Consider the following 14,892-nt stretch of genomic DNA (forward strand, 5'->3'; position numbering starts at 1 on the left):
TTCGCTTGATAAAATTCTTCTTTATTTGATTAAATATATTAATGAAAATTTGATCTCAAACATTAGGCATTTTAGAGTAAAAAAGGCGATAATTAAATATTAACATTTTATCGTCCTTTGCGAATAGCTTGTACGCTGTCAGTGTGGATGATGCTAACCGGGACGCTTGTCATATTCGGTGTTAGGAATTGGCTCAGTTGGTCGACTCCTTGCCGCGGCAATCTGTCGAATGGATATCCCATCGCTTTACGGTCAGGATACAGTCGATCACGAAGTCCACAGAATACAGGAGCTTCGTTGCAAATTCCCACCAAATCCTGATCAACTCGATCATCCTGGTAGTTTGAAACCATTACAAATAGATCGCATGGCAATCCAACGCCTGACTTTCCTTTTGGAATTAACATGTGCTGGGAAAAAATATATTATTATTTAAGTAAGTTAAGAAATTACGTAAATAAAAAAAAGATATACCTGAGGCCATCCACAGCCACAGAAAATAAAATCTTGCTCCTCCTGAGTACCAGCTGCTGGCCTATTTGTATCCAAATCACGGAAAGTTCGTTCAAACGCAACGGTGACTGATGATTCTGTTGAAGTTCTTCGAATTGCATTATCGCCCGGTTGTACTGTTCGGAAGAGAAATGCATTCAAAATACGAAAAACAAGTGACATGATTTTTTTAAGATTAAAAATACATACATGCAACGGTGAATTTATCCAGTTCACACATCAAAAGACGTTGATCTCTCAAAAACATTCGTGTGCCTCTTTCATCGTTCTGTGGTGCAAGGAAGATTCGAACGGTTCCCATCGCCGGCGCTCCAGTTGAATTGTTAATGTTGATATTGTATGTGAAATCAGCGTTTTGCAAATGCGTGAAACGTGCAAATACATTGCCGCGTGGAACGAAATCAAGGCCGCGCGACAAATCGATGTCAGTTTGTTGCCAGAATGTTTGGAATGTATTAGCTGCGCCACGATTTGGTTGTACCTGCACACTATTTAGTTGAATGCCTTGGAAGTTCAATTGTTGGGTCGTATACTATAAAAATTTATTTTGAATCAGTTGAATATTGAAAGTAAAATAAAAAAAAACTTATTGTTACCGGTGTTAATCGCTGTTTGTGCTCTTGGAACAAATCATCGACATATGCATGCAATCGATAGAATACGGGATCTCTTAAATCGACCGCAGGATCGCCAATTGTAGCAAATGTCTCGAGATGACGAGAGTCTGGGTCATGAATAAGGCCCAAGGCAACGTGCAACATATTATGCAAATCGCCATAGAAATCTCGATTCACCGATAGTGTGGATGATTCCAACAAATTGCCCAGAATATCGATGCCAGTGGCTTCATCGAGTTGAATTTGATTGCCACGCGGATCTTGAACAAAACCTTGATGACATGCTTGTACGAATCGTGCATCCCATCGCTCCAAATCGGCGATATCAAATCTTAATTGCTCCAAATCACGATTCAAATCTGACATCTTCATATTTGGAGAACGGGATGGCCAAGCACGCGAAGAGACCAACGAATCCATCTAAATGTTCATAAAAATATTAAATTAAATGAAATAAAATAAAAACGACATAATTTACTTTGGGAAAATAGGCCTCGGGTATAGGATCTCTGAAGTTATTCAAACGCTGAACACGCGGCAAATCGTTGCTAAATCGTTCAAAATTGTAACGTGCTTGAATCTAAAATCGAAAACAAATATTATGGGTATGTAACAGATGTTTTACTGGAATGATTCAATTCAAAACACCTGCTGATGCATATAGTAGAAAAGTTCACCACGACGATCCTTTCGGACAATTTGATCTGGACCATCAGATGGAAAAACCAAATGCCAATGCCAATGATGAATATTAAGGCCAATATCCTCACGGAAATACCACAATCTAAAAATGTAATTCAGCTTCAAAACCCGTCGAAAAATCAAAGAAAAGACTTACCTATGCTCTGGCTCAAGATCCGATGCAGTATAATCTTTTGGAATGGTAATTGGTTGACGTAGATCTTCCGTTACAACTGTAGCTTCTTCTCGTGCACGACCAATCACCTTGGAATCGATGAATTTATCGGGAAAAACCTCAAACAACAATGGCATATCAACATTTTTCGTATCGGGACGATGAAGTAATGCAACCGACAAAGCGTAGTTAAACAAAAGCGGATTGAGACGATCTCTAGCATAAACGGCAACCGTTTGTAAATCATCAACGCTTCTTAATCCTATCAATCGTTCGAAAACAGAAGAAATTTATTTAAATAAAAAAATCAATAAAAAAATGTTTCTAACCTATAAAGACGCTGATGAGATGAGTGGCCAGCTTTCGGTGGTATGGAATGAGCAACGAGAATGGTGCTTTGCGATCCAACTGCATGGGCACACTTAAATTTGGTATGGCAATATTTGCGCGGACTGGAACACGTACGGTGCTTTCTTCGCCTAATCGATCTTGGACCCGAACTTGAATATCAGCATTATTCTTATAGCGATCGGTCAACAACTGATTTGGCACCTCAAACAATGCATTGTTCTTGCCTTTCTCGTAAAAAACCGGCTCGAGGGGTCGATCTAATAGCAACGCCAAGTTTCGTTTATTGGCTGACATTTTTTTTGTTGAATTTACTTGGAGCGAACGAATTTCGTTTGAATAAAGTATTTTCTTCAGTTGACTGAAAAAAATTCACTGATACTTGATTACTGAATTCTTGCCGTCTTTTATACAAAATAAATTTGGGCGATAACATTTCGCATTCTAACCACTTTCTTGTGGCAAATCAAAGGAAAACCATACATTGCAAATGATTTTTTTATGGATTATGTTCATTTTTACACTCAACATGATAAATAAACAAAATAAATGCAACGGAAATTAGAGTAACTGATTATTTTTTTCGCAAACTGCAACCGCAATTAAATTCCGTTTTTTTGTGTAACAATCATATTTTGTGGCTGAACTTGAATATGATTCAATATCGTGTGAATTTGTGCTTTAAAGCAATTGTTTTTTGTGCTTTGATCTTGAATCCATTCATCGAAACATTAAGTATAAAGTCGAAATTTATTTACCTTGTTATTTTTCGCATCTCACTGGATTTTTTCAATTCTCATTTTATTGAAACCATGAATTATATAGATCATATCAATTTTATTTGATACATGAAAATTAATGTTAGTCAACATTGTTTTGAGCCAATCAATTATGATTCCACATCGGCAAAGTTTTTAGTCAAAATCAAATTTTTATCACTAAAATTAAAATCAAAATTCAGACGGCGGATGCCAAAAAACCCAAAGCACGTGCTTACTATATTGATTGTCTGAAAAGTATTACAATATTGCCGTTGGTTTTTTAGAAAAGCAAGTCGGTCAAAAATCAATAAAGTCATCGTTTGATTCATGTTCGCAAAGGGAAATAGCAACAGATCTATTTCATCAGTCCCAATGGGATTAAAAGTGTGATTTTCAATGGCACGTGGGTATAAAAAAGAGAGCCTCGATATCAATATATATTTTATAAGCAAGGGAGGGAAAAAGTAATTTAAAATGATTCCGTATTTCCATGAGAGAAAAAGAAAACAAAGCGGCCAACAGTTAATCACATTAAGCTCTCGCTAATCACTATACTGTACTTAGAAATACAAATATAGAAAAAAAACATAATCTGGTAGCTTTATAGTTTCCGAGAAACCAATGAAACTTAGAAAAGAAAAAGTTTAACGTGTGCATGAATAAAATGGTTCTATTTTTAAAAACAATTGTCTTAGAAATAAGAAAAATTTGGATTCAAATAGCTAAACAATAAACCAAATGACTTTTCCTCCTAAATAGTCAAATAATCCTCTATTTACTGTTGAATGTAAAACTGTGTCAACACAACCAATTTAAATTCAAATCAAATAAAACTGAATCTATATATATATTTCTCGATGTGTATTTTGTGTAGATAAATGCCAATTTGTCAGTGACACACAACAAAGCGCTTTAAAATTATGTTTGTCTTTCTTCTCTATTTGTCGATTTAATTTTGTAACAGACATGGTTTTCAATAATTAGAATTCCCGGTGAGTAAGCGGCACACAGGTGAATGTAATCAACATTGTCTTATTGTACATTTGAGTGAAGCGTTGCGCTGCTATCCACCAAACCATTTCGATCTGATGTGACATGTCATAGTTGTTGTGAGCAACAAGTGTTGTCATATGTTACACGTTACTTGTTTGCCGAGCACATGTTTATCGTTCGGGCGAAAGTGTTACTGTCAAAGTATGTACGCGCACATGTCAAAGCTGTCATTTCACATCGTGGACAAATAAAAACACACATCATCTTTTGTGTTTTTCTTTGTTGTCGATCCAAGCTACTCCCATCGGGGTAGGTCAATTTACAACGCTTTTAGTGAAATTAAAAAAAAACACAAAGTTGCAAATTAAACTTAATTAAAAAAAATTCTGTTAAAATGTCAAATTTACGTGAAACATACAACTGGATCGATGAGTTCTGTGATAAAAAACTTACACTACCACCAGCCACCAATCGCTATATTGAAATTGTCTTTGATGACGAGGTGAAAGCACTTTACATGTTATATTTCTTTTTTTTTATTTTGTTTGTGTCTCAAGTTCGCATTTATATTAATAAATTGGCGCAATTCCCATTTTGCATGCAGAAATGTGGTGAAAACAAGGCTCCAGAGCACGCACAGTTTAGAACAACATTACCGTTTGCACGTACCGAATGCTTTGCAGCTAATTTCATTGATGTAAAACAACTAATCAACAATGATGGCGATGAATCGATAAAAAATGTATATGAGCTCACGCTGCAAATCAAGGTTTGTATCACATGGCGGAAGATAAATTCTGAACTTAAAAATATGAATTGAATTGTTAACTATTATGTTTCATTTGTTTTTTTTAGAATAAAACCATTGACTACTTGCCAGGAGACACTGTTGGAATTTTGGCTCAAAATAGTGACGAAGACATAAATAAAATCTTTCAAAATAATTCAGAGCTTAAAGCCAAATCCCATGAATCGCTGCATCTGAAATTGTTTACCGAAAAGGCAGAACAAAAGAAAGTGCCAAAATTGCCAATTTATTTGCCAGTTTGTAAAACAACACTCTATCAATTGTTTCAAGAGTGTGTCGATTTGTATGCATTTCCAAAGAAAACATTTCTTGCGGCTCTGGTTAACTACAACTGTTTGAATAATGTTACTGAACGACGTTTTCTCGAAATATTAGCTTCACGCGAAGGTTCTTCTTTGTACGCCACTGAAATTCTACAAAGACAAACAACGTTCTACATGCTGCTCAATCGACTTCAATCGTGGAGTTTCACCGTCGAAAATGTTGGCATTTTATTTGAACATTTACCACGTTTAATGCCAAGACCATATTCAATTTCAAATAGTCCAATTGCCGTGTCGACATCAGTGTATGATCAAAATTCAACTATTTTAAAGATTATTTTCTCGCTAAATAGTCCACCCGGCATAACGACAAGCATGCTGCAACAATTGATATTCAAATTCGAAGTAGAACGCACACTCGATAGCAGCAATCAGTTTGTAAATATTTATTGGCGTCAAAGCAATCGCTTTCAATTGACCGACGAAGATTTAGAAAGACCATTGATTATGATTGCAATAGGAACAGGCGTCGCACCGTTCATTGGATTTTTGGAACATATTCAGGAACATAGAAAGAGGAATTGCACATCAAAAATACCATTTACTTGGCTCATTTTTGGGAGTCGTCATAAGATGAAGCAACTATGTGAACATAAATTGAATGAATTTCTTCAAAATGGAACACTTTCAAAGCTTAGCGAGTGTTTTTCACGAGATCCGAATTCAAACATGAAATACGTTCAAGATTGTGTTCGAAATGAAGACATGCAGATTGCCAACTTTTTGGTGTCAGATGATGAAAATAGAAGCGGTGGTAAGATTTTCGTTTGTGGCAATAAAAAAATGTCAACAGATGTACGGGCTGCCATTGAAGAGAGTCTTTTAAAGACCGATGTATGCAGTGCAACCGACGATGCCAAACAAATAATTAATGAAATGATTAAAAGCGGACAATATATCGAAGATATATGGATTTAATACACTCAAAGTTTTGACTACTCAAAATATACGTTTTCCTTATTTATTGATAAAAACGATATTGCTTTTCTTACTAACATTTTTTATACAAATAAAAAACCAGTCAATATCTCGTTTAAATTTATACAATAGTTATTTGAATGCATCGAATAAATGTTCAGCGGTGGCTTTGATTTCATCAAAACCCTCACATTGGTCTAACATATTGTGCGATATTACTGCTTCTCCATAGTGAGCGCCACATAATGCACCAGACATACTTGCGATGGTATTTGAATGTCCGCCCAATTGTATCGCATACTCAACGACTTGTCGAAAAGGATTCATCTAGAGATGAGAAAAAAGTTCATTTTAATAAAAAAAAAATTGAAAATTAGCTTAACAGATGTACAAGATTAAGCCTACATTGTTTTTGTGTTTTACGCTGCGTAAAAAGCAATAGATAGCTGTTGGTACTGAAAATATTGCTTGTTCTGAATGTCCAAGAACGTTAACGATCCGCTCTTCTGACGGATTATCGACATTAAGCAGTTTCTTGACTCCATTAATTTGTTCTTCAAACAAACGGTCATCACCCTTTGAAGAGTTTAATTTCTTCGAAATGTGGGAAAGAAAATTATCGATATCCAAATTATTTTTACTTTCAATGAGGGCACCAATTGCATTTGCTAGAAGAATAGCACCGGTCACTGCCATTTCATCGTTTGAATGGGTTAAAGCGGCTGCCTTACGAATTTCATCATTTAAATTTAGCATTTTATTTTTTGTGCAGACAAGTGCAATCGGAGCAATGAACATGGCACAGCCATTATCACCCGAATTACTGTTCAATACTTCTTTGGCTGGATATAAAACATCATCAAAATTTGAATGTTTAAGCTTTGCAAAAATTTCAATGGTCGATGCATTAAATCCACGATAGACATTCCGATAAAATTCATCCACATAATTTATGGCCAAATTTTTTTGATCTGTTTTTTGAAAGAAATTTCGAACGAATAAATGTAATTGCTTTAAGATTCAAAATAAAAATAAATTTATACCTATTTGTTTACACGATTCAATTGTTCGGGCAACGGCCAGAGTCAAGGCGGTGTCATCTGTGTACAGTTTACGAATACCTAAAAATAAATCAATTTAAATAGATTTGTTTGTTGTTTTTTTTTCGTTCACTTTGTTGTTCTTTTTACCTTTCTTTCCAGGCTCATTTTCGAAGCTATCGAGGAACTTGCGTAGCACCAACCTTGATCCTTTTGGTAAAATTGAACTCTCTTGAAACAATTGACCAAAACAATCGCCTACTAAAAGTCCATAAAGTGTTCCACGAAATTTTTCAATCATTCTACTCTTTTCGAACAAACACATTCAGCAATGAAAAAAAAAATAGAAAAATATTATTCCCGGCTATTTACAATTTGTGTGTGTGATAATACTGTCAAATGATTTCGTCTAAACGCATTCATTGAGAATGGAACGCACCCATTGTTGATTTGACAGCACTTGTCGACGCTATGTCATGACAGAATTATTATGTATAACAAAAGCCGAATTGTTTGACTACAATACACGTTTATTGATGAATAAAATCCATTTTATTTATTATTTTTCCTCATTTTGGAATGTAAGAGCAGTAAAATTGTAAACTTTGATCGTGTTTATGTATAAAGACATAAATTGGAATGAAGATGTTGAACTCATCAAAGTGGTGTAATTAGGTGTCGAATAATCAACACCTTTCTCAAGACAACACTAGTTTCGGTTCTTGAGACCATAAAATCTCATTAGGTGATTACCATTCCAGAGTTTACTTCTTTGAATCGTGCACCCTCATCGAATCATTCAATCGACTACACTCGATAAGTTCACATCGTACAAGGAATGCCCTTAGACTTTTCATTTACCAAACAACTGTTGTGTGTTGTGTTTGTGTTGTTAATCATCTATTGGTTGAAATACGGTTTTCCATTTGATAGTGACGATTTTTAAAAACGAAAATTTGGAAAGAACGTGTGCGATTTTATTTCATTTAAATTTTACATTAAACGCGCCAGAAAAAATGACACGAAAAGTTTCATACTTTTATCATCCTGATGTGGGAAACTTCCATTATGGTCCGGGTCATCCCATGAAACCGCATCGACTATCGGTATGTATTGAAAAACTTCAAACTGCTTGAAAAAAAGTAAATAAAAAACACTTTTTATTGTATTTTAACTAAAAAAAACTACTTTTCTTTTTATTATAGATGACGCACAGCTTGGTGATGAATTATGGCCTGCATAAAAAGATGAAAATCTACCGTCCATACAAGTAATACAAAACTCAATCATATTTATGACCACGACAATTCTAATTATATACATTTTCTGTCATTTCAGGGCTAGCGCACAGGACATGCTTCGATTCCATAGCGAAGAATATGTTGAATTTTTGCAAAGAGTCACACCACAAAACATACAAGCCGTTGGCTATACAAAGTAATTGACATTTTCTTAATGTAACCATTTTCTATTTAAAATGTTCGCCAAACTAACACACATTTGTTAATTTGTTTCAGGTATTTGTCTCATTTCTCGGTCGGTGACGACTGTCCCGTTTTCGATGGTCTATTTGACTTTTGCTCTTTGGTAAGAATTCATTGGCATTATTTCATGGCATATATGTTTCTAATTTTATTTTAAATAATCTCTAGTATACCGGTGCATCATTAGAAGGCGCTCAAAAATTGAATCATGAACACAGCGATATTTGTATAAATTGGTCAGGTGGTTTGCATCATGCGAAAAAATTCGAAGCATCAGGTAAAATGATTTATTTTGAAATCGAAAAAAATAAATTAAAAAAATGCTAAATTTCGTTTTAAATTCATCAGGTTTCTGTTATGTAAACGATATCGTAATCGGAATATTGGAACTGTTAAAGTATCATCCACGTGTTTTGTACATTGACATCGATGTGCATCACGGCGACGGCGTTCAAGAGGCATTCTACCTAACAGATCGCGTGATGACCGTTTCATTTCACAAATATGGAAATTGGTTTTTCCCGGGCACAGGTGATATGTATGAAATTGGTGCTGAATCGGGTCGTTATTATTCAGTGAATGTACCGCTAAAAGAGGGAATTGACGATCAAAGTTACTATCAAGTATTCAAGCCAGTTATATCAAATGTTATGGAATTCTATCGACCGACAGCAATTGTACTGCAATGCGGGGCCGACTCTTTGGCCGGCGATCGATTGGGTTGTTTTTCACTCAGTAGCAAAGGTCATGGTGAATGTGTTAATTTTGTAAAAGATTTTAATGTACCAACACTTGTGGTTGGCGGCGGTGGATACACACCGCGAAATGTGGCAAGATGTTGGGTATACGAAACATCATTGCTTGTCGACGAGCAAATTTCAAATGAAATTCCAATGAATGATTATTTGGAATTTTTCGCACCCGATTTTACATTGCATCCAGAGATTCCATCACGACAGGAGAATGCCAATAGTAAACAATATCTTGAAATGATAAATCGTTATGTGTATGATAATTTGAAGATGTGTCAGCATGCCCCAAGCGTTCAAATGTTTCATATTCCGGAAGATGCCTTGCCACCAGAAGACGAACGAACCCAAGATGAACCAGACCCAGATATTCGAATCAGTCAATCGGATGAAGATCGCATGGTTGAACCCCGAAATGAATTTTACGACGGTGATCAAGACAATGACAAAATGGAAACGGAAACATAATTTTAATTAACTCATTTTAATTAAACTAATAAAATGGACTCTTTTTCGAGCATTATTCGCATTTTTGATTTGTATCATCAAGATTTAAAATCGTTTTCTATTTGTTTTTTTAATCACATATGTACGGCTGGTAATAAAAGCGACTTTAAGCAAAAAAAATCTTAAAAGTGTCTCATAATTTGTACAGGATTTACATAAGATGGAGACGGTTTAAAAAAACTTAAAGTCACTTTTATTCTCAGCCGATCATATAAGGTTGCAGCTATGAACTTGAAATGTATTTTTTCGGATCCCATAAAAATGATATATGTATGGAAATCGAGAGACGAGCCCAAATAGAACACTATTTGTTTATCACACAAGCGAACGAAATACGAATATTTATTTCACATCGTTTCGAAAATAAATCCCAAATTAACAATTTCCATTCCACAGTGTATTGCCATTGACAGCTGTCAGTTTTGTGCATCTTTTAAGATACATGGCCCATCAATTTCAGAAATTGGAAATTTTCTCCTGATTTGCTATGGTTTTTTGAGCTAAATGTTTCAAATGCCATTAGAGACTGTTTCTCCGAGCAATATATGTATGGAGGAGCGCTTTAAGGAGTACCGAGGAGCAGAGCTTCCCCTCAGTGAGGATCAAAATATAAAAAAGTATGAGTAAAAAAATAAATTTAATAACTACCCATCAATCGTAGTAACAGGCGATAACCAAAGTGAAGCAACGTTTTGAATCATATAACTACCAACAATTGCGAAATGGAGACGCCCGGACATTTTTAAATAAACAAAAAAATCGAAAATTTATTTTTTTTTATTTTTATTTTTTTAGTTGGTTATTTAGTTATTAATAATAATTTAATAATTAAATGAACAATTCACAAATTTATCAATTCTTATTCAAGTAAATGTATTTTTCTGTCTTTGTTAATTTCCAAACATTATTTAGACGGCTTTGCAATTTTTCATCACGCCCAAAATGAATGAAAAATATTTTTTTTAGTGATTTGCATTTTTTGATATAGCTAATAGCTTCATCAGTTGTTAATCCTCCATGAAAAACCCCCAATTCTGTAATTGTCGGCAACGATATTGCAAGTCTTGAAATCAGCTCATTCCTCAAAATATCTTCAAGGTATCCGTGCAATTGAATTTTTTTGATCATCGGATGTTTATCAATGAAATCATAGAAATTTTGAACCATCTGTTTTTCCAAATGAATGGATAACGACTCGAGTTTGTCAAATGCAAATGGTAATATGACTGCACCACGAGCATCGTATATTGATCCTATTGTCGATCGAATATTGAAATGTTTTATATTCGCAAAGAACAACGTTTCGTTATTGAAATTTTCAAAAAAATTGTGGCGTCCATTAATTTCAAGAATTTCCAGATTTTGAAGATTTTCAATTGCGTTTTGGAAAAAGTTTGCTTTCAAGTGTTTTCTGTCAAAATTGGTAAGTCGAAATGTTTTTATTTGTGGATTTAAACGAAACATTGTATTATAATTTTCAAAACCATAAGTATCATCTCTTAATGCAATCATGTAAAGTTCGAAATGCTCCAAGTGTGGAAAATGATGTGCAAAGTATGCGCTCTCCGACCAACGATGGCGAAAAGGAAAACCAAATCGAATTTTCAATTTTTTCACCCTTGGAAAAAGTCGTTTGATCCAATCGTCTCCAACATCGAAATAGGAATTACTAACCAGTAGTTTTTCAACTCGTGTGAATGGTTTTGTTAAAATATTCAAGCCACCTTTTGGACATCGTTGGAAAATAATCTTAGTTAATGAGTCAGTACAATATTCATGTATATAACTTAAAATATGTTGATCACATTCATTGAGATGGCTTATTTCGCCATTGATTACTGGTTCGAAGTGAACTTGTATTGCAGCAATTTGCGGTCCAAAACAACGCAAAATCTGAAGACATGATTTTAAATCATTGATATTGATGCATTCCTGGTCACGGGTTCTTCTGCCGTGACCTTTGCGATCCGTTTTAAATATTATTAATCGACTTGGTGAAATGTGCACTTTCTCGAATATTATCTTTTTTTGCTGATATTTTCGCACGAAAACAAAACCAGCGGCTCTCCTCAATCGTTTATTAGAGTCTGCTAGATTAAGAAGGTCATCAAGGTTCAAAAACTCCAAATTTGTTTCGAGGCAATCAATATTTAGATCTGTGAACTTCATCTTGGCACTGAATTTTTCTTTTATAATTCCTGTCGAATATGAAATAAAATGAAAAAAAGATCAAATTATTGATCTCGATAATATGCTTTTCATTCTAAGGACTCACCAAACGGCCTACTTTCACTGATTGAAGGAAATAAAAATGAAATATGTATCTCAATAAAACACGTTCTTATATTTTTAGAATAATTTTAGTAACAAAACTCTAATTATAGTTGTATAGCTGTTGTAACGCCAAATGCACTAATGGGTTTAATGAAAGGAAAGCATATCTACATGTATGCAGATGTGCTATTATCAGTAACGAATCTTTGTGTATATATCTGTTTTTTCTATGTGTGATATACTGGATATACATATGTGTTTCTTTTCTTTGTTGGCAAGGAAAAATATTTTGTTTTCTTTTTACAGAAATTTATTGAAGAAAGGAAATATGATAGAACATGGCTATTTTTTATTTTTTATTTTCATTTGAAAAACGAATATCAAAAATCCGTTTCACTCCATTCAAAAAAAAAACTTTTCCGATAGGGTTCGATACTTCTAAAAGTGAGTGCATTGTTGACGTTTAAAAGCCGCTCGCGTGTTTGGTTAATGTTTTCATTTTAAAATAAATGTCAAATTCTCTAATCACAGTAGCACGATGTCAATCATTTTGGGAAAATTGAATTCGATTTTATTGCGTGAACATTTTGGAATAAATGCACAAATTGTTGGTGATTGTTTGTTTTCGGCGGTACAATCACGTCCATTATCAACGATTATAAAAACAACCGGTTTAACAAAAAACGAAGTTTCGGCTGCGTTGTCATCGCTCATTCGTTTCCGTTTGGTTCAATTTACATCGAGCGCACAAAGTGTGGAATATTCAATAAAACCTGAAAAAGTATATTTACTAATTCGATATGCCAAATACGTTCAATATTTGCATGAGAAATGCGGTGAATTGGCCGGATTGCTGATAAACGAGCTACAACGTGTGGGCAGTGACATTGCAACCAATTTGATTGTACGATGTACCGAAACGGAATTAGCTCGTGACAAACTGAGTGAATTACGAACGGAATTTCTAAATTTGGTGCAAAAGAAGTACGTAATGCGAGCACCAGCTTTGGTACAAAACGATGAAGCAACTCTAATACCCGCATTCAATATTGATGAGCACAGTTTTTTCTTGGAGCCAGAAATTGATCTGGTCACATTGGTCCGTGTAAAAAATCGTGAAACAACCGAATCCAGTGACAAAAATATCTATTGGTTTGTGAATATTGATCGATTGCATCAGGAGTTCCGCGATATGGTAATGGTTGAAGCGATTGAAAGAACCATTGATCCAACCGCTGCTGAAGTTCTTCGCTGCATGTTAGAGCTAATGTATGAACGAACGGCTGCATGGCAGGCGGTTACAAATCCCGTATCTTACTCAGAAATACGGCATAACATTGAAAAATCACCGAAATGGAAAGCAAATACAAAGTTAACAAGGCAATTGGATCAATACATAGCCGTTATATGCGAGGATAGTATGAAATTTGTTGGAAAATTTGGCGAAGCTGGCGGTGGTCAGTATGTGATTCAAATGAAACACGCCATTGAGGGTTTGACATGGGCATGCATTGAGAAAATTTGCGAAGAACGATTTTCGTCGAAAGCAGCACGCATATTTCGAATTATTCGATATCAAAAGTATTGTGATCAAGACGATATACAAAAAGAGGCAATGATACCATCAAAGGAGGCTAAATATATAACATACAAATTGGTTGAAGAGAATTTCATTCAAATAAAAACAATTCGAAAATCTGGTGCCGGTGGTAATACAGCCAAATCATTTTGTTTATTCCATGTGAATCAACAGCAAATTGTATCGATGCTGCTGGAACATTGTTACAAAGCACTTTTTAATTGTTTGACCCGAGCCGATCACATCAAATCAGAAGGCCGACGACTTATTGAAAAATCCCAACGACTCGATATGATCGTACAAGCGATGAAAGAACGAGGTGAATCCGAAGAATATATTCAAGAAATTTATGAAACGATGACACCACCGGAAAAAGAATTACTGGAAAACATAAATACACGATGCAATAATCTGAGATATGCCGAAATTGGTTTGGACGAAACCATATTTTTACTACAGTTATATCAATATTATCAACATTTAAAATAAAAATTGATTGTTTTTTTTTTATTTTTAGAACGAAAAAAAATGTTTGTTTATTTCCATGCAAAACGAAATTCAATTCAAAAGATGTTTGAAAAGTCATTCACTTTGCACGTGACGATTTTCCGATAGGGACACAAATACTTGTGTCAAATTCAAACATATATCTTGAACGGTTTTTTCACCATTCTTCTTCTTATTCATATAAATTTAGACGCGCTAAGAAATGATTCTTGTCCGATGCAAGTTGTCAAGTGGAAAAGCATGCGCGCGCCCAATTTCATACAATAAAAAGGTAAAAACGAATGTATTCAAGAGTCTCACCAACACACACACGCACACACACACACCCATTTTCGAATCATTTGCGCAAAAAAAAATGTGTGGATAGAATAACACATATAGCAAACGGAACGGTGTTGCTGAGCAAAGAATGTGATGAACATTTCATATTGATTTTAGTGAAAAGCCATCACATAGACAGAGACAGCGTTGGGCGAATGAATCATCAACGTTGCATATACGCGTGTGTGTTATTAATACTCACACAGGCGCACCGGTGGTGCTGAGAAGCCATCGCTGTTGGAAAAGAACATGTCCGCGTGTTTGTGTGTGTATGCGCGCGTATGTGTATGTGAA

At 34.8% G+C, this 14,892-nt stretch overlaps 5 protein-coding genes across 5 annotated transcripts; 3 read left to right on the forward strand and 2 right to left on the reverse strand.

Moving 5' to 3' along the window:
- LOC116339770 (phenoloxidase 2-like) lies at window positions 1–2,699 on the reverse strand. The gene is made up of 8 exons (XM_031765809.1): window positions 2,316–2,699; window positions 1,969–2,248; window positions 1,779–1,914; window positions 1,609–1,710; window positions 1,110–1,550; window positions 703–1,045; window positions 475–629; window positions 1–410 (listed from the first exon to the last, which is right to left on the reverse strand). The coding sequence occupies exons 1-8, from the start codon at window positions 2,629–2,631 to the stop codon at window positions 108–110; spliced, it is 2,076 nt and encodes a 691-aa protein (XP_031621669.1). The 5' UTR covers window positions 2,632–2,699; the 3' UTR covers window positions 1–107.
- Window positions 2,700–4,310: 1,611 nt separating this feature from the next.
- Window positions 4,311–6,321, forward strand: LOC116339537 (methionine synthase reductase). The gene is made up of 3 exons (XM_031765474.1): window positions 4,311–4,590; window positions 4,693–4,857; window positions 4,944–6,321. Exons 1-3 carry the CDS (start codon window positions 4,483–4,485, stop codon window positions 6,135–6,137), a joined length of 1,467 nt encoding a protein of 488 aa, XP_031621334.1. The 5' UTR covers window positions 4,311–4,482; the 3' UTR covers window positions 6,138–6,321.
- LOC116339539 (ADP-ribose glycohydrolase ARH3-like) lies at window positions 6,167–7,568 on the reverse strand. The gene is made up of 4 exons (XM_031765476.1): window positions 7,328–7,568; window positions 7,181–7,258; window positions 6,543–7,108; window positions 6,167–6,464 (listed from the first exon to the last, which is right to left on the reverse strand). The coding sequence occupies exons 1-4, from the start codon at window positions 7,500–7,502 to the stop codon at window positions 6,270–6,272; spliced, it is 1,014 nt and encodes a 337-aa protein (XP_031621336.1). The 5' UTR covers window positions 7,503–7,568; the 3' UTR covers window positions 6,167–6,269.
- Window positions 7,569–7,664: 96 nt separating this feature from the next.
- LOC116339538 (histone deacetylase 3) lies at window positions 7,665–9,930 on the forward strand. Its single transcript, XM_031765475.1, has 6 exons — window positions 7,665–8,283; window positions 8,383–8,447; window positions 8,516–8,614; window positions 8,695–8,764; window positions 8,830–8,938; window positions 9,010–9,930. Exons 1-6 carry the CDS (start codon window positions 8,194–8,196, stop codon window positions 9,876–9,878), a joined length of 1,302 nt encoding a protein of 433 aa, XP_031621335.1. The 5' UTR covers window positions 7,665–8,193; the 3' UTR covers window positions 9,879–9,930.
- Window positions 9,931–12,677: 2,747 nt separating this feature from the next.
- LOC116339587 (DNA-directed RNA polymerase III subunit RPC3) lies at window positions 12,678–14,293 on the forward strand. The gene has a single exon (XM_031765551.1). It carries the CDS (start codon window positions 12,730–12,732, stop codon window positions 14,257–14,259), a length of 1,530 nt encoding a protein of 509 aa, XP_031621411.1. The 5' UTR covers window positions 12,678–12,729; the 3' UTR covers window positions 14,260–14,293.
- Window positions 14,294–14,892: the final 599 nt, after the last annotated feature.

The sequence above is a fragment of the Contarinia nasturtii genome, unplaced genomic scaffold (genome assembly GCF_009176525.2).
Source record: "Contarinia nasturtii isolate CC-2019 unplaced genomic scaffold, AAFC_CNas_1.1 Cnas_scaffold_533, whole genome shotgun sequence".
In the NCBI taxonomy this organism is placed as follows: domain Eukaryota; kingdom Metazoa; phylum Arthropoda; class Insecta; order Diptera; family Cecidomyiidae; genus Contarinia; species Contarinia nasturtii.

What these genes read in the sequence shown, in the direction of transcription:
- LOC116339770 (XM_031765809.1), bottom strand. Translation starts at nt 2,631, where the DNA reads ATGTCAGCCAATAAACGAAACTTGGCGTTGCTATTAGATCGACCCCTC. An exon ending in CCGAGGCCTATTTTCCCAAA is followed by an intron (nt 1,551 to 1,608) that starts GTAAATTATGTC and finishes ATGAACATTTAG; the next exon opens with ATGGATTCGTTGGTCTCTTC. An exon ending in ACAAACAGCGATTAACACCG is followed by an intron (nt 1,046 to 1,109) that starts GTAACAATAAGT and finishes AAATTTTTATAG; the next exon opens with TATACGACCCAACAATTGAA.
- LOC116339537 (XM_031765474.1), top strand. Translation starts at nt 4,483, where the DNA reads ATGTCAAATTTACGTGAAACATACAACTGGATCGATGAGTTCTGTGAT. An exon ending in AAATTGTCTTTGATGACGAG is followed by an intron (nt 4,591 to 4,692) that starts GTGAAAGCACTT and finishes TTTTGCATGCAG; the next exon opens with AAATGTGGTGAAAACAAGGC. An exon ending in AGCTCACGCTGCAAATCAAG is followed by an intron (nt 4,858 to 4,943) that starts GTTTGTATCACA and finishes TGTTTTTTTTAG; the next exon opens with AATAAAACCATTGACTACTT.
- LOC116339539 (XM_031765476.1), bottom strand. Translation starts at nt 7,502, where the DNA reads ATGTGTTTGTTCGAAAAGAGTAGAATGATTGAAAAATTTCGTGGAACA. An exon ending in AAATGAGCCTGGAAAGAAAG is followed by an intron (nt 7,259 to 7,327) that starts GTAAAAAGAACA and finishes ATTTATTTTTAG; the next exon opens with GTATTCGTAAACTGTACACA. An exon ending in TGAATCGTGTAAACAAATAG is followed by an intron (nt 7,109 to 7,180) that starts GTATAAATTTAT and finishes TTCAAAAAACAG; the next exon opens with ATCAAAAAAATTTGGCCATA.
- LOC116339538 (XM_031765475.1), top strand. Translation starts at nt 8,194, where the DNA reads ATGACACGAAAAGTTTCATACTTTTATCATCCTGATGTGGGAAACTTC. An exon ending in TGAAACCGCATCGACTATCG is followed by an intron (nt 8,284 to 8,382) that starts GTATGTATTGAA and finishes TTTTTATTATAG; the next exon opens with ATGACGCACAGCTTGGTGAT. An exon ending in CAAGCCGTTGGCTATACAAA is followed by an intron (nt 8,615 to 8,694) that starts GTAATTGACATT and finishes AATTTGTTTCAG; the next exon opens with GTATTTGTCTCATTTCTCGG.
- LOC116339587 (XM_031765551.1), top strand. Translation starts at nt 12,730, where the DNA reads ATGTCAATCATTTTGGGAAAATTGAATTCGATTTTATTGCGTGAACAT.